The sequence below is a fragment of the Marmota marmota genome, unplaced genomic scaffold (genome assembly GCF_001458135.2).
Source record: "Marmota marmota marmota unplaced genomic scaffold, marMar, whole genome shotgun sequence".
NCBI lineage: Eukaryota > Metazoa > Chordata > Mammalia > Rodentia > Sciuridae > Marmota > Marmota marmota.
Window position 1 is genome coordinate 6880558 of NW_026000240.1, and position 27638 is coordinate 6908195.

Here is a 27638-nt window from a genome sequence, read left to right on the forward strand (position 1 = left end):
GGTACTGATATATTTTTAAAAATATTTATTTTCTAGTTTTAAGTGGACACAATATCTTTATTTTACATTTATGTGGTGCTGAGGATCGAACCCAGTGCCCTAAGCATGCGAGGTGAGTACTTCACCACCAAGCCACAACCCCAGCCTGAGTACTGATATATTTTTAATTTATAAAGAGGGACTCACTGAGTTGCTTAGTGCCTCACTAAATTGCTGAGGCTGTCTTTGAACTTGTGATCCTCCCGTCTAAGTTGCCTGAGCTGCTGGGATTACAGGCATGTGCCACCATGCTTGGCTAGCTTTTTCAACTAAAGAACTTGATTTTCACAGCATTTCAAAATTTAGCAGCTTCTTATTTTCTCTTATTTCTTAGGAACTTAACCTAAGAAACTTGAAATGCTTCCTAACCTAAAAAGCACAAACTTTATATACCTCCCTTGCCCTTTCAAAGATTCTCACTGTATTTCTGCCCAACACATTGTATTACATGGTAGTATAAATCATGTTGGTTCATTTTATAAAGCATTTGAATAACATCACAAAAGATAAGCAATCTGAAAAAAATGGTGAACAAATCAAGTTCATAACCCAGCTTGTTTTCTTTCCTACCTGCAATGATCTGCTTGTTCTTTCGAGGAGAACGTGGTTGTCTCTGATATAGGTCACTTGATCTATAAAGGTCAATGGTCCCCATGCTTAACAGAACTGTCTTCTGTATAAAATCCACCACAGCCAACCCATTGCAGTTTCCAAAGGCAACTCTAAGAGACAAAAAATAAAAATAAAAAATGCAACTAGAATATATAATAGTCATGAATATTTTTGTCCTTTAAATTAAGTATAAGTTTACTGAAAAATATTGTCTAGGGTAGAGGAGGTTAAGCGGTATGGTATGTTAATCAGGAAAGGTTTGCCTTTACGTTGGATAGAATGACTTAGTATAATAACCATGAACATTAACTACAAAAAATAAGGATGACCTGTAAGAACATCTTGTCAGGTAAGTAATTACTACCCAATCTGCTGTTTAACTTGATCTATTTGTATAGTAGAATGAAACAGAATCGTTTTAGTATGCAAGGAGCACAGAGGTCAAGAAAATCCACACTTTTATAGCTACAAAGTCTTTATAAATAGATACCTTTCTCAAATAAAATTGTTATTGTTATGCTCCAAATTATTTTCTTAGAGAAAAACTAAAATTAACTTCATATATTTAACATTTTTCTACTATAATAGACATAAGGAAATACACTCACTCACAATTTTTTTCTCAATTTTTGCATGTTATCCGACTTATTAAAAGACAAACACCATTTAATTAGCTCATTACCAGAATTTCCTGATTTAATTAAAACAGTTCTCCTAAGGAGGTATTTTAATCACTTGAAGGTATTTTTTACTATACTTCACTGCATAATTGCCACAGCATAATTATTTAACACTGTTTTTTCAGTTCAAAAATTGGTTTATAACTTTTTACTTCATAATTATTGCATGGTATAATTCTGTTTGTCATGCTGATTAAAAGTAAACAGAGCAGCAATATATTTACCAGTGGCATGTGGATGTGCATTTGTGTTATTATGCCCTGTGAGTCAATCCACTGCCAGGATGACTTGCCCCAGCCAGTGGTTCTGTCACACAGCAGAGAGCCGGCCTGCCAACACTAATCTTCTAAGAAGGGAAATTGGGAAGTCTTAAACCCCAACTTTAAATTTGGTGAGCAACACAATAAAACAGAAAGGACTCACAACTCATGGCCCATACTCCCACTCTTAGTTCATACCTCAAGACGAAACTAAAAGAAAATCAGTTGGGCACAGACAGTGAACACATATGTTCATCGACTATTTTGTCCACCGTAGTGGAAGTGACTCCTTAATTTCTTAACATTTCACCGATATTTTTCCTTTTTGTTGTTGCTTGTTTTGTTTTACTTTTTGTTTTGGTTTTCTATATTGTGTTTTTGTTTTATTTGAATGTGTACTGATTGATTCAAGGATTTCTATACATGTTTCTCTCTCCTTATTTCTAGCCTTTTTAAAACTTTATTTATTTTTTGAAGGTATTATTTTCTTTTTTTTTTATTTTTTTTTATTGGTTGTTCAAAACATTATAAAGCTCTTGACATATCATATTTCATACATTAGATTCAAGTTGGTTATGAACTCCCAATTTTACCCCAAATACAAATTGCAGAATCACATCGGTTACACATCCACATTTTTACATAATGCCCTATTAGTAACTGTTGTATTCTGCTACCTTTCCTATCCTCTACCATCCCCCCTCCCTCCCCTCCCATCTTCTCTCTCTACCCCATCCACTGTAATTCATATCTCTCCTTGTTTATTTTCCCATTCCCCTCACAACCTCTTATATGTAATTTTGTATAACAATGAGGGTCTCCCTCCATTACCATGCAATTTCCCTTTTCTCTCCCTTTCCATCCCACCTCATGTATCTGTTTAATGTTAATCTTTCTTCCTGCTCTTCCTCCCTGCTCTGTTCTTAGTTGCTCTCATTATATCAAAGAAGACATTTCGGTATTTGTTTTTTTAGGTTGGCTAGCTTCACTAAGCATAATCTGCTCTAGTGCCATCCATTTCCCTGCAAATTCTATGATTTTGTCATTTTTTAGTGCTGCGTAATACTCCATGGTGTATAAATGCCACATTTTTTTTATCCATTCATCTATTGAAGGGCATCTGGGTTGGTTCCACAGTCTAGCAATTGTGAATTGTGCTGCTATGAACATCGATGTAGCAGTATCCCTGTAGTACGCTCTTTTAAGGTCTTCAGGGAAAAGTCCAAGAAGGGCAATAGCTGGGTCAAATGGTGGTTCCATTCCCAGCTTTCCCAGGAATCTCCATACTGCTTTCCAGATTGGCCGCACCAGTTTGCAGTCCCACCAGCAATGTACAAGAGTACCCTTTTCCCCACATCCTCTCCAGCACTTGTTGTTGTTTGACTTCATAATGGCTGCCAATCTTACTGGAGTGAGATGGTATCTTAGGGTGGTTTTGATTTGCATTTCTCTGACTGCTAGAGATGGTGAGCATTTTTTCATGTACTTGTTGATTGATTGTATGTCCTCCTCTGAGAAGTGTCTGTTCAGGTCTTTGGCCCATTTGTTGATTGGGTTATTTGTTTTCTTATTGTTTAATTTTTTGAGTTCTTTGTATACTCTGGATATTAGGGCTCTATCTGAAGTGTGAGGAGTAAAAATTTGTTCCCATGATGTAGGCTCCCTATTTACCTCTTTTATTGTTTCTCTTGCTGAGAGAAAACTTTTCAGTTTAAGTAAGTCCCATTTGTTGATTTTTGTTATCAACTTTTGTGCTATGGGTGTCCTATTAAGGAATTTGGAGCCCGACCCTACAATATGTAGATCGGAGCCAACTTTTTCTTCTATCAGACGCAGAGTCTCTGATTTGATATCTAGCTCCTTGATCCACTTTGAGTTAACTTTTGTGCATGGCGAGAGGAGGGGATTCAGTTTCATTTTGTTGCATATGGATTTCCAGTTTTCCCAGCACCATTTGTTGAAGATGCTATCCTCCCTCCATTGCATGCTTTTAGCTCCTTTATCAAATATAAGATAGTTGTAGCTTTGTGGATTAGTCTCTGTGTCCTCTATTCTGTACCATTGGTCCACCCTCCTGTTTTGGTACCAGTACCATGCTGTTTTTGTTACTATTGCTCTGTAATATAGTTTTAAGTCTGGTATCGCTATACCGCCTGATTCGCACTTCCTGCTTAGAATTGCTTTTGCTATTCTGGGTCTTTTATTTTTCCATATGAATTTCATGATTGCTTTATCCATTTCTACAAGAAATGCCGTTGGGATTTTGATTGGCATTGCATTAAACCTATAGAGAACTTTTGGTAATATCGCCATTTTGATGATGTTAGTTCTGCCTATCCATGAACAGGGTATATTTTTCCATCTTCTAAGATCTTCTTCTACTTCTCTTTTTAGGGTTTTGTAGTTTTCATTATATAAATCTTTCACCTCTTTTGTTAGGTTGATTCCCAAGTATTTTATTTTTTTTGAGGATATTGTGAATGGAGTGTTTTTCCTCATTTCCGTTTCAGAAGTTTTGTCGCTGATATACAGAAATGCCTTTGATTTATGCGTGTTGATTTTATATCCTGCCACTTTGCTGAATTCATTTATTAGTTCTAGTAGTTTTTTTGTAGACCCTTTTGGGTCTTCTAGGTATAGAATCATGTCATCTGCAAATAGTGATAATTTAAGTTCTTCCTTTCCTATTTTTATGCCTTTAATTTCTTTCGTCTGTCTAATTGCTCTGGCCAGTGTTTCGAGAACTATATTGAATAGAAGTGGTGATAGAGGGCATCCCTGTCTTGTTCCAGATTTTAGGGGGAATGCCTTCAATTTTTCTCCATTGAGAATGATGCTAGCCTGAGGCTTAGCATAGATAGCTTTTACAATGTCGAGGTAAGTTCCTGTTATCCCTAGTTTTTCTAATGTTTTGAACATAAAGGGATGCTGTACTTTGTCGAATGCTTTTTCTGCGTCTATTGAGATGATCATATGGTTCTTATTTTTAAGTCTATTGATGTGGTGAATAACATTTATTGATTTCCGTATATTGAACCATCCTTGCATCCCAGGGATGAATCCTACTTGATCATGGTGCACAATTTTTTTGATGTGCCTTTGTATCCGATTCGCCAGAATTTTATTGAGGATTTTTGCATCTAGGTTCATCAGAGATATTGGTCTGTAGTTTTCTTTCTTTGAGGTGTCTTTGTCTGGTTTCGGAATCAGGGTGATGTTGGCCTCATAGAATGAATTTGGCAGAGCTCCTTCTTTTTCTATTTCCTGAAATAACTTGAAAAGTATTGGTATTAATTCTTCCTTAAAGGTTTTGTAAAACTCCGCTGTATACCCATCCGGTCCTGGGCTTTTCTTGGTTGGAAGTCTTTTGATTGCTTCTTCTATTTCATCTATTGTTATTGGTCTGTTTAAGTTGTGAGTATCCTCCTGACTCAGTCTGGGCAAATCATATGACTTAAGGAATTTATCGATGTCTTCACTATCTTCTATTTTATTGGAATATAGGTTTTCAAAATAATTTCTAATTGTCTTCTGTATTTCTGTAGTGTCTGTTGTGATATTGCCTTTTTCATCCCGTATGTTAGTGATTTGAGTTCTCTCTCTTCTTCTCTTCGTTAGCATGGCTAAGGGTCTGTCGATCTTATTTATTTTTTCAAAGAACCAACTTTTAGTTTTGTTAATTTTTTCAATAGTTTCTTTTGTTTCAATTTCGTTGATTTCCGCTCTGATTTTAATTATTTCTTGCCTTCTGCTACATTTGCTGTTGTTTTGCTCTTCCTTTTCTAGGGCTTTGAGATGAAGTGTGAGCTCATTTATTTGTTGGTTTTTCCTTTTTTTGAGGAATGACCTCCAAGCGATGAATTTCCCTCTTAAAACTGCTTTCATTGTGTCCCATAGATTCCGATATGTTGTGTCTGTATTTTCATTTATCTCTAAGAATTTTTTGATTTCTTCCTTTATGTCTTCTGTAACCCATTGATCATTCAGTAACATATTGTTCATTTTCCATGTGATGTAGGATTTTTCCTTCCTTCTTTTATCATTGATTTCCAGTTTCATTCCATTATGATCAGATAAAATGCATGGTATTATCTCCACCCCTGTATATTTACTGAGGGTTGCCCTATGGCATAATATATGGTCTATTTTTGAGGAGGATCCATGTGCTGCTGAGAAAAAAGTATATCCACTTGATGATGGTTGATATATTCTATATATGTCAGTTAAGTCTAGGTTGTTGATTGTGATATTGAGTTCTATAGTTTCTTTATTCAGCTTTTGTTTGGAGGATCTGTCCAATTGTGAGAGAGGTGTGTTGAAGTCACCCATAATTATTGTGTTGTGGTCTATTTGATTCTTGAACTTGAGGAGAATTTGTTTTATGAACGTCGCAGCACCATTATTTGGTGCATAAATATTGATAATTGTTATGTCTTGTTGGTGAATGGTTCCTTTTAACAGTATATAATGTCCTTCCTTATCCCTTTTGATTAATTTAGTCTTGAAGTCAATTTTATTCGATATGAGGATGGCCACCCCTGCTTGCTTACGAGGACCGTGTGCATGGTATATTTTTTCCCAACCTTTCACCTTCAGCCTGTGTATGTCTTTTCCAATCAGATGTGTCTCCTGGAGGCAGCATATTGTTGGATTTGTTTTTTTAATCCATGTTACCAGCCTATGTCGCTTTATTGGAGAGTTTAAGCCATTAACGTTTAGAGTTACTATTGATATATGGTTTGTACTTCCAGCCATGTTTGATTATTTATCTTCTTTTTTTTTTTTTTTTTTTAATTTAGTTTGTTTCTCCATGGTTAGCTTTCCCCCCGCCCTCTGTCTTTATAGAGGCACTTCCCACTGATGGTTTTGGTTATTGTTTTTCATTTCTTCCTCGTGTAGTGTTTTGCTCAAGATGCTTTGCAATGCTGGTTTTCTGGCTGCAAATTCTTTTAGCTTTTGTTTATCATGAAAGATTTTTATTTCGTTATCGTACCTGAAGCTTAATTTTGCTGGATACAGAATTCTTGGTTGGCATCCATTGTCTTTCAGTGTTTGAAATACGTTGTTCCAGGATCTTCTCGCTTTCAGCGTCTGTGATGAAAAATCCGTTGTTAACCTTATTGGTTTACCCCTGAATGTAATCTGCCTCCTTTCTCTTGTAGCTTTTAGTATTTTCTCTTTGTTCTGTATATTGGATATCTTCATAACAATGTGTCTTGGCGTTGGTCTACTGTGATTTTGTGTGCTCGGTGTCCTGTATGCATCTACAATTTGTATATCCGTTTCCTTTTTTATTTCTGGAAAGTTTTCTGTAATTATTTCTTTCAGCAGGTTACTCATTCCCTTGGTTTGAATCTCTGTACCTTCTTCTATCCCGATGACTCGTAGGTTTGGTTTCTTTATGTTATCCCATATCTCTTGGATGTTTTTCTCGTGGTTTTTAACCAGCCTTTCTGAGTTGGCTAGGCTCTTTTCAAGATGATATATTTTGTCTTCATTATCTGATGTTCTGGCTTCTACTTGCTCCACTCTGTTAGTGATACTCTCAATTGAGTTTTTAATTTGGTTTATCGTTTCCTTCATTTCTAGAATTATTGTTTGGTTTTTTTTTATAATCTCAATCTCCTGATAAAGATGCTTAACTTCTTCTTTTATCTGTCTATGTAATTCATTTTCAAAGTGTTCTTTCACTGTTTGGATTTGCTGTCTCGTATCTTCTTTAAGGTTCCATTCCATCTGTCTAAGGTATTCCTTGAGTTCTTTATATGACCATTTTTCTGCTGACTCTAGGTCCTCCTGAATATTTAGGCTGTCCTTCATTGTTTGTACTCCTTTTCTTCCTTGCTTTTTTATGCTGCTCATGTTACTTCTTGTTGTGTTTGACTGCTGAGTTACTGTTTACTCTTATAGATTTATTTGATGCTTGAGAGGAAAGATATTAGAAGGGAAGGGAAGAAGTCACTAAAGAGAATGAGAGTAGGCAGGTAGAATTCAAGGAAGGGGGAATAAGAAAATTGAAAAGAAATGAAAAGACAAAAGAAACAAGAATAACAAAGATTAGATAATAAAGAAAGAAAGAAAAGAGAAAAAAAAATTTTTAACAAAAATAATAGTGATAATAAAAAATGAAAATTAAAATTTAAAAAAAATAATAATAATAATAAAATAAAAAAATTAAAAAAAAATAGAAACATTGAAAAAAAGTTAAAGAACAACAACAAATAAAAATTGAAAATGAAAGAAAAAGAAGAAAAAAAAAAAAGAAAAAAAAAAAAAAAAAAAATGATAATAATAATAATAATAAATGCAGTCCTAGAGTTCTATTAACTTCTCTTCCAGTAGGTGGAGCTGTGCCCACTGGGCCAAGCTTCTCCTCTCAATAGGTGGGAACCATTCACTGTGCAGCAGCTCTTTCTCCTAGACTGGGCGGGTCTCCAATCCTGAGTGTCTAGGGCCTTGTCTTGTGTTTCCTCAAGCCAGGCCGTGCTCACCTGTGGCGCTCACCACAATACTGGCTACACGCCAGGTCTGCTGCTCCTGGGAGCCCTGTTTTCATGAACACCTGGGCTCACTCTCCCTGTTTGCCTCCCTCAGACCCTAAGTTTGTAGAGCTTGGGGCTGAGATCCCCCAGCGAATTTGCTTGCCCTCCTGTAGCCACGCCCCCGGTAGCTGGTGCAAGAGACCTCAGTTGTCAGCACTGGTGGGAGCGGTAGCCGGGAGTTCCGCGCCGCAAGTCCCGCGCCACTCCTGATTCCCTCGGTCTGGTTATTGCGTTCACAGGAGAGCTGGGAGTGGCCCTTAAGTTTTCCCTGCTGTGTGGAGAGAGATGACTAGGGGATTACACACCTGTCGCGCTGGTTTCAATGCAGTTATCTCCTCCGCCCGTGACGCCATTTCTCTGCCATGGTTATATCCCATGCAAATGGTGACCGTTTGTTCCCTTTGCCGGGTGACCAATGCAACGGGTGGGTCCTGACTGTCTCTCCCAATCCCCGTTTCAGTCCTGTGGCCACTGCCTATGAAGGCTCGGTTGGCTTTTACCTCTGTAAGTTCCTAAGGGCCGGCCAATTATTTCAGCGGGATCGTTAGTGCTGAGTCACACGAAGCAGGCGAACCGGAGCTTAATTGCCTCCGATTCGGGCTCTGTGTGTGTGTTCTGAGGGGCCCAGCCTGTACACCCCAGATCCACGTCAGCTCAGCATTGCCTAGTGATCTTGAGCAAACAGCATTTAGACAGTTTACGGCTCCCTATGCCCGCGCAGTTGAAGATGTCAGAGACTTGATCTCTCTGCGCCTGCCACCATGTTACATCTCATCAATGATATTCATGTTGCCCTTACAGCTTCCTGGTATAAGCAAGTTCTTGGGATTATACAAACTGCTGCTTCTGTTTCCAGTCCAGATTTCTAGAAATGAAACCCTGCCGCCGTCGCCTCCCACGCTCACGAGCGCCGCGCTTGTCTGCGACCGTAGCAGAGCCGCCCTGGCCTCCGCAGCTCTTCAGCCCGGTGCCCGGCCCCAGGGGCCCAAGCGGCTGCCGCCGCGGCTCTCCGTCCCCCTCCTCCGGAGCACGGGTCCCCTGGCAGGGGGGTGCAGAACGACCCCAGAGCAGGCTCTGCCCGAAGGTGCAGCGGCGAACAGGCCACCGAGACGCTCGAGGCTGCAGTCCAGCCTTCGGAGGACAGGGCTCGGCACGCAGCCCAGCTCCAACCTCTAGGTGCGGCTGCCGGACAGTGTATACAGAGCCACCAAGACAGCAAGCAGAAAGCAAATGGCGGCTCCCGCGGAGTGGATTTTCGGCACAGAAACCACAGCCCCGCCAACAATCCCAATCCACAAACTCTCCCTGTATAAAAAATATTCAAAAAAAAAAAAGAAAAAAAAGGCGGGGCGCACTGAGCTTTCTTTGCCTCGGGTACTTACAAACCACTGCTGATTACACATTCAGCTTCTCCGCCTGGAGCGAAGCGAAAGAGGAAGCAGATGGGAGCAAAGCGCCCGCGGCTCTGCGCAGCCAAGCGTCTCTTTTTCGATTTCTTTGTTCTTCCTGCTCCTTGGCAAAGTGATCCGCTACAGATTAACGGTGAAAGGAGCTCTAACAGACTGTGCGAAATCTCTATTAAACCCGCTGCTTTGAGCACCACGCTCAGCACTTCAGCAACCCCCGTACACAGCGGCCATCTTCCTGAAGGTATTATTTTCCTATGCTCTCTATTTTGAGGGTTAGGTCCCCCTGTCCCCGCCCAGCCCCGTGATGCTAAGGATTGAATCTAGGGATAGGGGTTTTGATTAGCATATTATGATTTTGTTTTGTATGATCTTTACCACTACTCTATGTCCCTTGTCTCCCTCTCTTTTTTCTATTGCTGACACTCAATTCCATTCGCTCTCTCCTCCTTTAAAGTCATTCTTTTTTTATTCCATCGTGCACATATGCCACATTTTCTTTGTAGTTGTACACAATAACTTTATTTATTTATTTATATGTAGTGCTGATGATGGAATCCAAGGCCTTGCATGTGCGAGGTGAGGGCTCTACCACTGAGCCACAACCCCAGCCCCCTCTCTCCTCCTTTATGTGCTAGATTTTTCTTCCCCTTTCACATTGACAACAAATCCTTGTGAGGAGCGGCAAATAAATTATTGCTCTGAACTCCATAGCCTTGGATAGGTAGACTGCCCTTCTGAATTTCTTTTGGTACAACTGTGCTGAAAGACATGCCCACTTGCAGGTGGTCACTGTTAATGGGGCAGATTCTATGCCTGGTGTGGAATTTATGAGTTTGATAGTTTTGAATTTAGATGCCTGCTAGCCTTGGGTAAAAGAGATACCAGTGTGCCTAAACAGCTTTGAGGTGCCAGCTGCCTGGAAGAGGAATTACTGTGCAAGTGATAAGCCAACCCAGCCAATTCCCCACAGCTTCTCCTTTCTTGTTTACCTTGAAGAACCCCATGTTACAATAAATTCCTTTGGTGTGTTTTGCTATAAATAAAGAATTCATGGGCTTTTCCCTTTGTTAGAATCAGATCCATCAGGTCTTTCCCACCTGTCAAATCACTGCTTTCAATATATTTCTTGTCCTTTGTGTTTATTTCTCAATAATAATTTCCCAGATTTAAAAAAAATATTTTTAATGTTTTTTTGGTTGTTGTAGGTGAACACAATACCTTTATTTTTTATGTGGTGCTGAGGATCAAAACCAGAGCCTCACGTGTGCCAGGTGAGCACTCTACCACTGAGCCACAGCCCTAGCCCACTTTTCCATAATTTTATTTCCAGTTGGCCCACACTCTGAGAGTTACTTATTTCCTCCCCATGAAGGCTATGGGTACAAATCCTCTGTTATCAAAGCATCTGCCCTATGCACATTTTGAAACTTTTCTACCCTCCTATTTCTTCTTTCCTCATACTCAACTCTATCCTTAACAGCTCATAATACTAATTGATATATATAATATCTTCCCCTACCATCAATGTCACAGCAATAATTAATAAGGCAGAAATCATAGATAATACCTATTGTTTAATTTTATACCAAACATAATTCATGATTATTTACTGTTTTTACTGATGGAAATTTCTGATCCTACTATTTCTAAATATTGTACCAATTAACATTAAATATGAAAATAAGAACTAAAGACCTGGTCTATTGCTATATATTGTTTGCATAGATTAAAGCTATCATTGGGCTCCCTCCCAATCTGTGAGGTACTAGTAACAGAGAAAGCATTATAAACTCATAAGATAGAAACTTTACAGCACCATATCCATCCAGATATATGGGTAAACCCACAAACAACAAGAAAAAGTAAAGGAACAAACAATCCTAAACAACAAAAAACTGATACTACAGTTTAGAAAATGTCAGGGATGGAATTCAGAAAGTTCAAAATTAAATAGATCTATGAGGTAAATGATGAAGTAAGAAATTAAATCAGAATGAAAAAAAAATCGCTTTAATAAGGAGATAGAGATCCTGAAGAAGAATCAGTCCGAAATCCTCTAAATGAAGGAATCAGAAAAACAAATTAAAAATTCATTGGAAAGCATCACCAACAGAAAAGACCACATGGTCTTTGAAACAATGAAGACAAAGTATATAATCTTGAAAATAAAGTTGTTAAGATGATAAAAAATGTTAACAGACCATGAATAAAATTCCAAGATGGATAAAATGAAAAGACTAAACTTAAGACTTATTGGGTAGATGAAAGCTCAGAGTTAAACCAAAGGAATGCACAGTTATTTTCAATAAAAATTTCCCAAGCCTTAAGAAAAAACAGAAAATCACGTACAGGAGGCATACAGGACCCCTAAATATACAAACCTACAACAGACCCACACAAGAACTTATTATAAAAATGCCTAACATACAGATTATAGAACTTCAAAGGCTGCCAGAGAAAAGCAGCAGGGCACATTTAAAGGGAAACCAATACAGATCTCAGTATTTTTAAACTCAGACCCCTAAAGCTGGGAGCTCTTGGAATTATATATTCCAAGCTCCGAAAGAACATGGACGCCAGTCAAGAACACCATACCCAGTGAAATTAAGCTTCAGAATAGACAATGAAATAAAAACCTTCCATAATAAATAAAACTTAAAAGAATTCACAAATAGAAAGCCTGTACTACAAAACATACTCAATAAAATATTTCTTGAAGAAATGAAAACCAGCAAAAGGAGAAACTACACTACAAGAATAGTCGATGAAAGGATAAACTAATTCAAATTAAAAACTAAAAATAAATCAAATGATATAGAATAAAAACCATATCTCAATAATAACATTGAATGTAAATGGCCTAAACATATCCATCAAAAGATATGGACCGGCAGATTGGATTAAAAAACAAGTCTCAACAATATGCTGTCTCCAAGAGACTCACCTCATAGGCAAAGATTACCACAGACTGAAGGTAATAAAAGAATGGGAAAAAAACATATCATTCACATGGATCTTATAAACAAGCCAGAGCTTCTATCTTCATATCATATAAAGTAGATTTCAAGCCAAAGTTAATGAAAAAGAACCAGAAGGACATTTCATATTGTTTAAAGAAAATATATATCAACAACACATAACAATCCTTAAGTATTTATACCCCAAACAGTGTAGCAACTACATACAAACAAACCCTTCTCAATTTTGAAAATCAAATGGCCACAACAAAAAAATTTGGTGACTGTAATATGCCTGTTTTATGGAATAGATCTTCCAAACAAAAACTAAATAAAAAAGCTATGAAACAGAAAAATACCATTAATAATTTATGTATATTGTAGATATATGTATACTATTTCATCCATCAATGAACATACTTTCTTCTCAGCAGCACAGATCCTTCTCTAAACTATACCATATTTTAGGTCAAATTGAATCAGGAGGACACAGAATATTTAGATCAATTTCAAGCAAAGGAATTGAAGATGCTATCAAAAGCCTACCAACAGGGCTGAGGTTGTGGTTCAGAGGTAAAGTGCTTGCCTAGCATGCATGAGGCACTGGGTTCGATCCTCAGCATCACATAAAATAAAAAACAAAGACATTGTGTCCATCTATAACTAAAAAAAATATTTAAAAAAGAAGCCTACCAGAATACAACAGACACTAGTATGGCAGTATGTATAAACGTGGCTGTATAACCAATGTGGTCCTGCAATCTGTACATGTGGGAAAAATAAGAATTCATACCCCATTTGAATCAAATGTATGATTGATATATATATATATATCTCAAGATCATTATAATGTTTTGAGCAACCAATAAAAAAAAAGAAGCCTACCAACAAAGAAAAGCCCAGACCAGATGGATTCTCAGTGGAGATCTACCAGACCCTCAAAGAAGAACAAACACCCAAACTTCTCAAATTATCCCATAAAATAGAAAAGGAGGAAACCCTTCCAAACTCATTCTATGAAGCTAGTATCACTCTGATACCAAAACCAGACAAAGACATATTGAGGAAAGAAAACTTCAGACAGATTTCCCTGATGAACACAGATACAAAAGTTCTCAATAATTTACTGGCAAATAACATACACAAACATTAAAAAATAGAGTACCATAATCAAGTAGGATTCATTCCAGGGATGCAAGGTTGGTTCAACATCACAGTAATAGACTTAAAGACAAGAATCACATGATTATCTCAATAGATGCAGAAAAAGCATTTGACAAAATTCAGCATCCATTCATGCATTCATGCTCAAAACCCTGGAAAAAACTAGGGATGGTAGGAATATACCTCAACATTGTAAAATCTATATGTTAAATCCAATGCCAACATCATTGTAAATGGAGAAAAATTGAAAGCATTCCCTCTAAAACTATAACAAGACAGAGATGCCCTCTTTCACCAATCCTATTCAACATAGTCCTTGAAACCCTAGCCCGAGCAATTAGACTAAAGAAAGAAATTAAAGGAATATAAATAGGAAAAGAAGACCTTAAACTATCCCTATTTGCTGACATCAGTATTCTATATTTAGAAGACCCCCAAAAAATCCACCTGAAAGCTTCTAGAACTCATAAATGAATTCAGCAAGGTAGCAGGATATAAAAATTAATACACATAAATTAATTTTGTTCTTGTACGCCAATGACAAATCAACTGAAAGAGATCAGGGAAACTATCTCATTCATAATAGCCTCAAAACAAAACAAAACAAAAATTTGGGAATCAATCTAACAAAAGAGGTGAAATACCTCTACAATGAAAATTAAAGAACACTGAAGAAAGAAATTGAGAAAGACCTTAGAAGATGGAAAGATTGCCCATGTTCTTGAAGAGGCAGAATTAATATTATAAAAATGGCTGTACTACCAAAAGTGCTATACAGATTTAATGCAATTCCTAATAAAATTCCAATGATGTTCTTGACAGAAATAGAAAAAGGAGTCATGAAATTCATTTTGCAAAATAAGAGGCCCAGAATGGCCAAAACAGAGAAAAGTAAAGCAGGAGGCATTACAATACCAGAACTTAAATTATACTACAGAGCTATAGCAACAAAAACACCATGGTATTGGCACCAAAATAGACATGAAGACCAATAGAACAGAATGGAAGACACAGAAAAGAATCCACATAAATATAGTTTTCTCATACTAGACAAAAGTGCCAAAAACATACATTGGAGAACAGATAGTCTCTTCAACAAGTAGTGCTTGGAAAACTAGAAATCCATATGAAGCAGAATGAAATGAAATTGAGCCCTATCTCTTACCTTGCCCTAAACTCAACTCAAAGTGGATTAAGGAACCTGGGCATTAGACCAGAGACCCTGTGCCTTCTAGAAGAAAATGTAAACCGAACTGTCTGTTATGTGGACTTAGGATCTGACTTCTTTAACAAGATGTAAAATCAAGAATCAATAAATAACATGGTATTAAACTAAAAAGCTTCTTTACAACAAAGGAAACCATCAAGAACACGAAGAGAGAGCCTACAGAATGGGAGAAAATCTTTGCCACCTATACCATAGATAGGGCATTAATCTTCAGGATACATAAAGAACATATACACAAATTAGCCCATTAATAAATGGGCAAAGGAATTAAACAGATACTTCTCAAAGAACAAATATGAATGGTCAACAAATACATGAAGAAATGTTCAACAGCTCTAGCAATTTGAGAAATACAAATTAAAACCATACTGAGATTCTATTTCATTTTATTTTCAGTCAGAATGGCAATTATCAAGCATACAATAATAAATACTGGTGAGAAGATGGGAAAAAGGTACACTCATACATTGCTGGTGAGACTGGAAGTTGGTTCAACCCTTCTAGGAAGTAATACAGAGATTCCTCAGAAAACTTAGGATGGAGCCACCATTTGATCCAGTTATCCCTCTTCTTGGTATACACCCAAAGGACTTAAAATCAGCATACTACTACAATGATGCTGCCACGTCAATGTTTATAGCAGCGCAATTCACAGTAGCTAAGCTATGGAACAAACCTAGGTGCCTTTCAACAGATGAATGGATAAAGAAAATGTGGTATATATACACAATGGAGTATTATTCAGCCATAAAGAAGAATCAACTTATGGCATTTGCTGGTAAATGATTAGAAGTGGAGACTATTGTGCTAAGTGAAATAAGCCAATCCCCCAAAACCAAAGGCTGAATGTTCTATCTCATATGTGGATTCTAACCCACAAAAATGGACAGGGGGAAGAGTAGAAGTTCAGTGGATTAGACCAAGGGAAATGAAGGTTGGGGGTAGGGAATAGAAAAGACAGTAGAATGAATCAGACATGATTTTCCTATGTTCATATATGAATAAAAGGCAGTATAACTCCACATTTTTTCAAGTACAAGAATGGGATCCTAATTAGAATAAGTTATACTCTATGTATGCAAAATATGGCAAAATACATTTTACTGTCATGTTTACATAAAAACAGTTAAAAATTGAACCAAAAAAGATTAAGTCCATATTTTATAACACCAAAATAAATGTTTTCAAGTGTAATATTTTGGCTATAATGCCAATAAATAATAACTAATGTATTATAATTTCATTTTCAGACTGGAATAAATGTTTTCTGAACTGTCACAAAAAATAATGTATATTGATTTGGACTATTCAATTTTAACTTACACTTAATGAATATGCTTCCTAATTTTGGACCATAGGAAGTTTATTAATAAAATAATTTTAAGTAATTCCTGCATAATTAATTTTTTTAAAGTTAAACATAATAATAGCACTTTACTTTTTTGCAAAAAAATATTTGGAATAAAATCTACAATGATTATGTGGTAAAATATGGTAACACTCATTTTTCTCCATTTATAACATGTACTCTGGCTAAACAATTTCAAGTCTGTTTTTTTTTTTTTTTCTTCCTAAACTGAATATCACTGGTTGTAGAAATATTGTTTTATATAAGTTCCAGGTTGTATTTTTAGATTGATTGTAGTACATACAAACTACATGTGCTCTCAATCCAGTTCTTTTTGGCCTATCACACTGCTCTCTTCCTTGGTAAACAAACAAACAAACAAAAAAACAAAAACAAAAAAACCCCAAACACGTTTATGTGCACTAAATGTTTTCCTAATTCAAACAGAATTCTACATCTTTCAATAAGACAGGCCTTGGAATTTGAAAAAGTTATTGCTCTAAAAATCAGAAGATCTGGATTAATTTCCATGTGTATTATTTACAGGTTACATGACTTTAGGAAAATTAGTCCATTTTTCTAGGCCTTAATTTCACAAAGTCATGAAAAGCTCATTTCTGTTTTACTGTGAAATATTAAGATTTCTATTTGGCCTGACCATACTTTGATGTTTAAGTCTGTTTGGAATTCCTGCCTGTACTCTGAACTCACCCATGCCTGGCTCTCCCTGACAAGTTAACAATCCTCCCCGAAACCTCAGCAGCTCCTCATAAATTTAGATTTACTAAATTTACTCTCTACCTTAAAATGTGAAGCCATGTAGACCATTAACCTGCTATCTGTCCTTGTATTGCGCTTGCCAGAACCCTGTTAGCTGTAAGTTCCCAAGCCACCGCTTTTGTAACTTTTTATGCTATACAAACCTTCCTGCTCTTAGACCAGATGCTGTCCTCTGTCTCAGCTTTTGAGTGAGGCATTCCCCAACCATCTCTCTTGTGTATACAATATAAGCTTGCTTTAATTTAGTTTAAAATTGTCTTTTCTTTGTGTTGCAGGTTCAACAACTTTGTAATGATAGTTGTATATTACTATATTTATCTAGTTTACATGGCTTTTATGAATATCAAATAGAAGATTATTTATAAAGTACTTTGAAAATTTTCAATGTAAAAAAATTAACCTCAACATTATAAGTAAAACACTTCATATACATACAAATTATTGGAAGTTAATATTTTTGAAACTTTTAATTTTAAAACATAGTTAATTTCTTCTGTTTATCACCATGCTGGAGTTCTCAAATGCAATTCTGAAGCAATAAAATAGGCAACTAGAGTGTATGACCTAGTTTTTTTGTGTTTGTGTGGAATTAAAAATTGAAAAATTGTAAATTTATGTCTTAGGTTTTGGGAAGTCAGTGTTTGTCACAGTGTCAATAAAGATATTAGATATAAGAGTTCAGGAAGACAGGGTAAGCAAACTAGGCAGTGAGTCCCTATCTCCTCATATTACAGAAAGAAGGCAGTAAAGGAAAAGTGTAATTGAGAGGTGGGTGACAAAATAAATGCTTTAAGAAATCGATGTTACAAAGTCTGAGACCCGGCTAGAGAGACTAGAAGATAGGTTACTAGAGCAGAAAACAAACTCAGAATGCCCTAACCCTGAACCTGAACCTGTGAATGAGAAGGGGAGAGGGGCAACAGAGGAGAAAGGGGGGAGCAAACATTCTCTTAAGCCATCCACTTAAAAACTGTTGGAAATACAGACAAAATTTAAAGCGGGATGATAACAGAAGTTTCCTTAAAATAGCACAAACACCTTAAAACCAAATTATGAAAAGAAAGCTGAGCCAGAGGTCTGCAGCCATCTTGTGGAGCCCTCAGTCAATCAGTTACCCTCTTAAATCCTCATGGCATCCTCCCATGCCTAGCATGCTTCAGAGGGAAGTCCCTGTAGTGGGACCTCTTAATAATCATGCCAGGAAGAATTTTAGAAGGACCACTATTAGTTGTAAATTGCTGAAACTCCCTTTCCCTCCCACTTCCTGTGTACAAAGGGAACCAAAGGTGCTGGCAGGTCTTCCCGCAAGGGACGTGAGCCAAACCCTGTTCAGCATCTGTAACTGAGGCAAAGGTGAAAAGCTCTGCATAGCCTCTGCTCCTTAGCTCAACTTGGAGACAACAATCAAGCAGCTTTGGACCTGAAGAAAGGAAAGCAGATTCACCAGGTCCTGACCACAAACACTGAGGAGAGGCACTGTTGGATGCCTAAGGACAGGCCCCAGGATTGCAGGGCTATACAGGAGGAAGGCTGCCTGAACATCCAGTGACACAGAGACCCAGTGGGAAATTGCCAAAGGCTAAGCAGCAGAAAGGGTTTGTTGATACCAGCCTTAACAGGTACATAGCATGAACTGTGACCTCAATTGGCAAGTGACTGGGCATTTTATGGATACTTGCTGGACCTTGCATCAGACTTGTTAGGCAAAAGGAATCAACACTTAACATTCACAGCCTGGGGCAGTGGAAACTAGAGTCTAAGTGAACCACCAGATATCCTTCACTACAGTACCTCAGAGAGCAGTCAGAGCTGGAATACTTCTGTACCACAGGTCACCTGTAAAAAATCTACAACCAGAGTTCCTGTGCTCAAAGGCAGGATCTTCACTACTACACAAAATATGGGGGGCAGGGTAGGCAGCTAAAGCCAGATTTAAAGACAGGTAGTTAGTGTAGCTAGGTAAATCAGGTCTAATGGAGAAAGTATAGACTGATTTGAGGGGAGTATGATGGGAAACTGTCCCTAGGAGATTGAAATGTTAATGTCCGAGAAGCCTGGCCTATACTGCCCATCTTAAAGAATTGTTAATGAAAAACTCCAGAGCCAGTGAGGAATTACTAATTCATTCGCCCTGAGCTCTCTTCCTGCCTATATCATTCCCTCCAGCCCACCTTTGGCCATCCTACTGAACATTTCCTGGGCCTAGTCACCTAGGCAGGAAGGAGAAAGATAAGGGGAGGAAAGTGGGAGAACAAAGGAAGCCTGGGACATATAAAAAGGCAGAACACCTCCACTTCTAGGGATACCAGGTCTGAGGATGGCCTTAGGCCTGAGCCTAAGCAACTCCATTTTAAAAACTCTAGTTTAAAACCTGCAGTCTCACCAGGCACACCCACAGAGCTCTCCAGTGTGGCCTCAAACAAGTTACTTCCCCTCACCCTGATAAACAGAGTGAAGCCCCCAGCAGGCTGAAGATCAGAGTGGAGACCACCAGGCCAAATGTTTCTGAACCCAGGGTCAATGATGTCATGGAGAAATCCAGTGGTAGCGATAAGGATTGCAAATGGGGTCAAAAAGCCCCCAAATTTAGTATAAATAATAGAGCTGATGAATAGGATTTAGCCAGCTGAAACAAGGATGCAATGGAACTGGAGAGCCTGATGAGGACCTGCACTGACATCCCATCACTTGTCATCATTTCCTGGGCCTCTGCATGATTCTCACTGCTCTCAAACTCTACCACCTCCTCTGGATCTTGGTGAGAGCTGCAACTTCTCTCTACGACCCTCTCCTCAACCGGTTGTCCACTCCATGCCAGGAAAAGCCTGCTTTGGTTCCAGACCTGATCACGTGGTCTGAGTGAGTGTGCATCTGCTGGACATAAAGCCTAAGGCTTGAGACTTTTAAACTTAGCATGCAGAGGGAACGTCTGTCACTAGCCTGTCATGATTAAGTGTGTTTTTCAATGCTTAGAATTAATCTAGAATTGTTTGCTGTGAATTGATTATGTCTATTGCCGTGCCTAGCATTAAGAATTGTCATTTTCTTGATTAAGAATCTATAGAGTGAAATTGTATTGAGTAATTTGAGTGAATAAAGCATTGAAAGGGGCAGAAGCACGTGGACATTCTTCATTTCTCCCCTCCAGTGAATACATCACAATTTTGCCCCCTCACGACACCGGAATACCAGCTATGGCCCCCTTCTCCCCAGCCCCGCCACTGAGAAGTCTATGTTTACCCTATTTATTTATTTATTTAATTTATATATGACAGTAGAATGCATTACAATTCTTATTACACATATAGTGCACAATTTTTCATATCTCTGGTTGTATACACAGTATATTCACACCAATTCGTGTCTTCATACCTGTACTTTGGATAATAATGTCAACATCATTAATAACCCCATGCTATCTCCCTTCCCCTCCAACCCTTCTCCCCTATCTAGACTTCATCTATTCCTCCCATGCTTCCACTCCCTATCCTACTATGAATCAGCTTCCTTATGTCAAAGAAAACATTCAGCATTTGGTTTTTTTGGGATTGGCTAACTTCACTTAGCATTATCTTCTGTAACTCCATCCATTTACCTACAAATGCCATGATTTTATTCTCTTTTACTACTGAGTAATATTCCATTGTGTGTGTTTATGTGTGTGTGTGTGTGTATATATATATATATATATATATATGCCACATTTTTTTATTCATTTATCTATTGAAGGGCATCTAGGTTGGTTCCACAGTTTAGCTATTGTGCATTGTGCTGCTATAAACATTGATATGGCTGTGACCATGTAGTATGCTGTTTTTAAGTCCTTTGGGTATAAACCAAGGAGAGGAATAGTTGGGTCAAATGATGGTTTTATTCCTAATTTTCCAAGAAATCTCCCTACTGATTTCCATATTGGCTGCACCAATTTGAAGTCCCACCAGCAGTGTGTGAGTGTAACTTTTTCCCCATATCCTCACCATATGTTAGCCCTTTTTAAATAAACCCTGCTTTATATGCTTGCCTTGCCGTGTTTTTCTAATGTTATACTTCAACATGTGAGGGAGTAGAACTCGGCACTGATAACCGGCAGTATCACAGCTACAGGGTGACCCTTAGCAAATACATGGGGGCACTTCAGAGTCTGTCTCCTGAACTATTGCACAGGAGAGAAACAGTCAACTCACAACACTTATAGATTTTTTTCTCTTTTTTTCTGTTTTTCTCTATCCTATTTGCTCAACCTTGCTTCCTCCCTCCTTTTAGCTATCACTTAAGGTTATAGTAAATTTACTAAATTTAACAAATATTTTTTAACCTATTCCAGAACTTTATTATAGGTTTATACCTGAATTTGAGGAACTATAACAAACATCTGCAATAAGTATTTGTTCTTATAAGGTTGAATAGAATGAGGATTGGCTCAGAAGTGATTATAGTAAATAGGACTCAGTGGTATCTCTTAAAGTGGTGCTGATATTGGGATCAGAAAAGTTCACTTTAAATTAAAGTATTATCTGGATATTCACCCAACACAAGGATTTTTTAAAAAAGAAGCTCACCCTGTAGTCCTTCACTTAAAAGAAAAAGTCAGAACTATACTGACAAATGGGTAGACATGCAAACAATATGAAAAAGCAAAACAACAAACCATCCCAAACAACCCATAAAGCTTCAATAACAGACTGCATTGATAATAAAGCCAGACTCAGACAGGCAATCAGTGTAGATAGGTAAATCAAGTCAGGTCAGGTCAAGGAGGCCAATTTTGAGTGAGTGTGGGAAGTTGCAGACTGTCCCCTGAGGGATCTTAACAACCAATAAAAAAAAAACCAATAAAGAAAAAAAAAAAAAAAAAAACCTGCCCTTGCTCCAACCTGTTGCCAAGGTAACCTGTCCCAGGAATTTCACCTCCCTACAGCCCACCTTTTGGCCCTCTCACTGAGCATTCCTGGGCCTAGTCATGTACACAGGAAGGAGAAAGATAAGGGGGGAAAGGCAGGAGAACAAAGGAAGCCTAAGACATATAAAAAGGGCAAAACCCCTAGTTTCTTGGGATACCAGGATACCAGCTATGGCCCCCTTCTCCCTTGCAGGAGAAGTCTATGTTACCCCTTTTTAAATAAACCCTGCTTCATATGCTTGCCTTGGCGTGCTTCTCTAATGTTTAAACTTCAACATGTGGGGAAGCAGGACTCGTCACTGATAACCGGCGTTATCAATAACACAGTGGAGGAAATGTCAGTGAAGGAACTTAAGAAAATTCACAGTCAACTCTTCTATGAGCTAAAAGAGATGTAAGGAGTAAAAGCAGAAAGATGTAAGGAGTAAAATATAGAAAGTGAAAGATCACTTCAATAAAGAGAGATTCTGAAAAAACAAATCTTTGAAATGAAAGAATCAACAAACAAAATTAAAAATTAAATGAAAAGCATCATCAATAGATTAGACCACTTTGAATACAGATTTTTCAGGGTATGGAGACAAAGTAAATACTCTTGGAAATAAAGTTGACCATAGAGGAAAAAATATCAAGAGACCTGAAGAGAATATTCAAGAAATCTGGGAGAACATTAAAAGGCCAAATTTAAGATTTATTGGGACAGATGAAGGGTCTGAAATACAAATTTATAAAATACACAATCTTAAATGACATAATATCAGAAAATTTTCCAAATCTTGAAAATACAATGGAAATTTAAATACAGGAGGCATGTAGGACTCCAAATATACAAAATCACAACAGATCCACTCCAAGACACATTATTATGAAGTGTCTAATATAGAAAATAAGGATAGAACTTTAAAAACTGAAAAACATCTGGGTCTCATTTAGAAGTAAACTAATCTGAATTTCAACTGATTTCTCAACCCAGACCCTTAAAGCTTGGAGGGTTTTGAATAATATATACACCGATCTGAACAAAAATGGATGACAATTAAGAATACTATACCAAGCAAGATAAAGCTTCAGGATTGAAGATAAAATAAAAACCTTCCATGACAAACAAAAGCTAAAAGAATTCGTAGCTTGAAAGCTCAATAAAATATTTCATGAAGAAGATATGAAAAATAAAAAGGAAAAGCAGAATATGGAGGAATTATACTAGAAGAGTAGTCAATTAAAGGATAAGGAAATCCAATTTCAACAATATAAATAAATCAAAATGGCAGGAAATAAAAATAATCTGGAATAAAACACAATATAAAAAAATATGCTATCTGCAAGACACTCACCTCACAGGCAAAGACATCCACATATTGAAGGTTAAAATATGAGAAAAAACATACAATTCACATGGATCTCATAAAGAAGCAGGGATCGATATTCTCTTATCACATAGACTTCAAGCAAAATTCATTAGAAAAGGCAAATGTCATTTCATACTGCTTAATCGAAACATACATCAACAAGGTACAATGATCATGAATATTTATGCTCCAAAAAATGGACCATCTATATAAATATATCTTGATATTAAGAATGAAGTACATTGCAATGCAATAATACTGGGTGACTTTAACATGCCTCTCTCATAACAGGATAGATTATCCAAACAAAAATTCAATATTCTACAGAACTAAAAAATAAAATAACAACTTGAACCTAACAGATATTTATAGAATATTTCATCCATCAACAACAGAATTAACTTTCTTCTCAGTAGAGCATGCAACATTTTTGAAAATAAACCATACTTTAGGTCACAAAGCAAATCTTAGCAAACACAAAAAATAGAGATAATACCTAGCATTCTATGAGATCTTAATGGAATAAAATTAGAAATCAACAATAAGAAAAATAGAAGCTACTCTAACATCTAGAGATTACATAATTCACTTTTGAATCATGAATGGATAGCAGAGGAAATCAGAAGATAAAATAAAAAAAATACTTACTTAGAGGTAAAGGAGAAAAGTGATATAATATGAAAATCTCTGGGGCAATGTGAAGGCAGATCTAAGAGGAAAGTTCATAGCATTGACCTCATACATTAAATGAATAAAAAGATACCAAATAAATAATATAACATTATGTCTGAAGGCCCTAGAAAAAACATGAAGAAACCAACACCCAAATCACTAAAAGACAGTAACTAATTAAATCAGAGCCAAAATCAATGAAATTGAGATAAAAACATCAAAAGATCAATGAAACAAAAAATTCATTTTTTAAAAGGATAAACAAAATCGATAAACCCTTAGCCAAATTACCCCCCCACAACAACAAAACAAAACAAAAAACAGGGAAAAAACTCAAATTTTCAAAATCCAAGATGAAAAAGGACATACCACCACAGATACTTCTGAAATCCAGAGAATTTTCAGAAACTATTTTGAAAATTTATACACCAATAAACTAGAAACTTGAAGATAAATTCGAAGAGACATATAACCAGCCAAATTGAACTAGGAGGATATGGAAAACTTAAACAGATAAGTTTCAGGTAATCGAAATTAAAACCTTCCGGGGGGTGGGGGGAGCCCAGGATTGGATGGATTCTCAGATGAGTTGTACCAGACCATTAAAGAAGAACTAATACCAAACCTTTTCAAATTATTCCATGAAATAAAAAAGGTAGGAACTCTGCAAACTCATTCTATGAATCCAGTATCACCCCAAGGCGAAAACCAGAGAAAGATACATCAAGGAAATAAAACTTCAGACCAATATCCTTGATGAACATAAATGCAAAAATTCTTAATAAAATATTGGCAAACCTCACACAAAAGCACATTATAAAGATAGTGCACCAGAATTAAGTAGGTATCTTCCCAGGGATGCAAGTTAGGTTCAATACACAAAAATCAGTAATTGTAATTCACCACATAAATAGACTAAAAGACAAGAGAAAGCATTTATGTTTAAAACACTAGAAAAACTAGGGATAGAAGGAAATGACCTCAACTCTATAAAGGCTATATATGAAAATCTCAAGTCCAACATTGTTCTGAATGGAGAAAAACTGAAAGTATTTCCTCTAAAAACAGGAATAAGACAAGAATACTCACTTTCCCCACTGCTATTCAACACAATCCTTGAAACTGTAGCCAGAGGAATTAGGCGAGAAGAAAGTTAAAAGGGATATGAATAGGAAAAGAAAAGCTCAAATTGTCTCTGTTTGTCAATGACATGATCCTACATTTAGAAGATCCAAAAAAACTCAACAAGAAGACTTCTGGAGCTCATAAATGAATTCAGCAAAGAAGCAGTATTCAAAATCAACCCCCGTTTATCAATTGCGCTCTTATACTCCAATGATGACTCTCATGAAAAAGGAATCTCCCGTTCACAAAAGCCTCAAGCTGCCCCCGGCCCCTGCCAAAAAACAAACAAACAAACAAAAAAAAACCCAACCAAACAAACAAAAACAGAAAAACAACCTTGGAATCAATCTTAGAAAAGGGGTTAAGGACCTCTATGATGAAAACTATAGAACACTAAAGAAAGAATTGAAGAACAGCTTAGAAGATGGAAAGATCTCCCATGTTCTTGGATAGGCAGAATTAATATTGTCAACATGGCTATACTACCAAAAGCAGATTCAATCCAATTCCCATCGAAATTTCAATGATATTCTTGACAGAAAAAGAAAAAGCAGTCATGAAATTCATTTGGAACAGTAAGAGGTCCAGAATAGCCAAAGAAATCCTTAGCAAGAAAGTGAGGCAGGAGACATCAATAATACTGGACCTCAAGTTGTACTTCAGAGCTATAGTAACAAAAACAGCATGGTACTGGCACCAAGACAAATGAAATAGAAGATACAGAGACAAACCCACTTGAATACAGTCAGTGCATATTAGACAAAGGTGTCATGAACATATATAGCCTTTTCAACAAATGGTACTGGGAAAACTGGAAATCCACATGTATTAGAATGAAATTTAATCCATATCTCTTACCCTGAACAAAACTCAAGTCAAGGTAGATCAAAGAACTAGAAATTAGTCCAGAAACCCTGAACCTGCTAGAAGAAAATATAGGCCCAACACTCCAACAAGTTGGCTCAGGAAATGACTTCCTTAACAACACTCCTAAAGCACAGAAGCAAAATTAAAAAATCAGTAAATGGGATAGCATCAAATTAAAAAGTTTCTTCATAGAAAAGAAAACAATAAAGAGTATGAAAAGAGCCTAGGGAATGGGAGAAAATGTTTCCCACTTGCTCCTCAGAGCATTAATCTCCAGGATATACAATGAACTAAAAATATTTAACCCTCACAAAATAAATAACTCAATCAATAAATGGGCAAAGGAACTGAATAGGAACTTCATAGGAAAAGAAATACAAATGAATGTTCAACAAATATTTGAAAAAATGCTCAACATCTCCTACACTGAGATTCTTGCTTCACTCAGAATGGCAATTATCAAGAATACAAGTAAAAATAAATGTTGATGAGGATGTAGGAGAAATGTTACACTCCTACATCAAAAATTAGTGCAACCATTCTGGAAAGCAGTATGGAGATTCCTCAACAAACTAGGAATGGAACCATCATAAGACCCAGCTATCATATTCCTTAATATATATCCAAAAGATTTAAAATCATCATACTATGGTGACATAGCCACATTAATGTTTATAGCACATAATTCACAGTAGCTAAGCTATGGAATCAATCCAGTAGTTCTTCAACAGAAAATGGATAAAGAAGATGTAAATATACACAATGGAGTATTATTCAGCCATAAAGAAGATTGACTTTTGATATCTGCTGGTAAATGGATGGAATTGGAGATAATCATGATAAGTGAAGTAAGCCAGACCCAAAAGTCAAAGGTTGAATATTTTCTCTGATATGTGGAAGCTAATCCAAAATAAGAGGGAGGGTGGGTTAAAAAAAGAAAGATAGAAGAAAGATCATTGGAGAAGACAAAGGGTAATGAAGAGAAAGAAAGAGGGCAGAGAGAAAGACAGTGGAATGAATCTGACCTAGACTTTCTATGTACATATATGAATATGCCATAGTGAATCTCACCATCGTGTATATCCATAAGACAATATTTTTTAAAAACTATAGTAAATAAAAGAAATATCAGTAGAGTAGAGGGAAGGGAACAGGGGCTGGGAGGAAGGGAGAGGAAGGGGAAGTACTGGGGATGGAATTAGAACAAATTATAGTTCATGCTTTTATAATTATGTCAAAATAAGTATATTGTTATGTATAATTAAAAGGAACCAATGACCAAATAAAAATATTGGATTTAATCTATTTTTAAAAGCTAGAAAATTGAACAAAATATACTAAGCAACAGTTTTCACATATTGGTCAATAGGCAACATAGGAATGGATGAGAGAAGAATAATAATGTAAACTTCACAAATGTCTTTCCTTAGTGACTAGAGTGATTTCCCAAGCTGGAGCATAAAAAACAAACTCAAAAATTGAGTTAATTACCTCATTGAATTGAGGAGACAGTGATCAGAGACTGAAGCTTCAAAAGTAGCTAGAATATCAAGAAAAATATTAGAGCTACAGAGAGAAATTATACAGATATTTTCAGGATGGTCTTGTGGTATACTAATGGTATACTAATTAGTATATAATATATATATATATATATATATATATATATATATATATATATATATATATACACACACACACACACA

At 36.7% G+C, this 27638-nt stretch overlaps 1 protein-coding gene across 9 annotated transcripts in view; it reads right to left on the minus strand.

Annotated features, from left to right (window-relative positions):
• Stxbp5l (syntaxin binding protein 5L) overlaps window positions 1-27638 on the minus strand; it is a 347451-nt gene that overhangs the window by 92964 nt on the left and 226849 nt on the right. For all 9 annotated transcript variants that reach the window (XM_048794363.1, XM_048794362.1, XM_015486887.2 and 6 more), the window contains one exon: window positions 610-761. In XM_048794363.1, the coding sequence (XP_048650320.1) occupies window positions 610-761 (152 nt within the window). The remainder of the gene's footprint in view (window positions 1-609; window positions 762-27638) is intronic.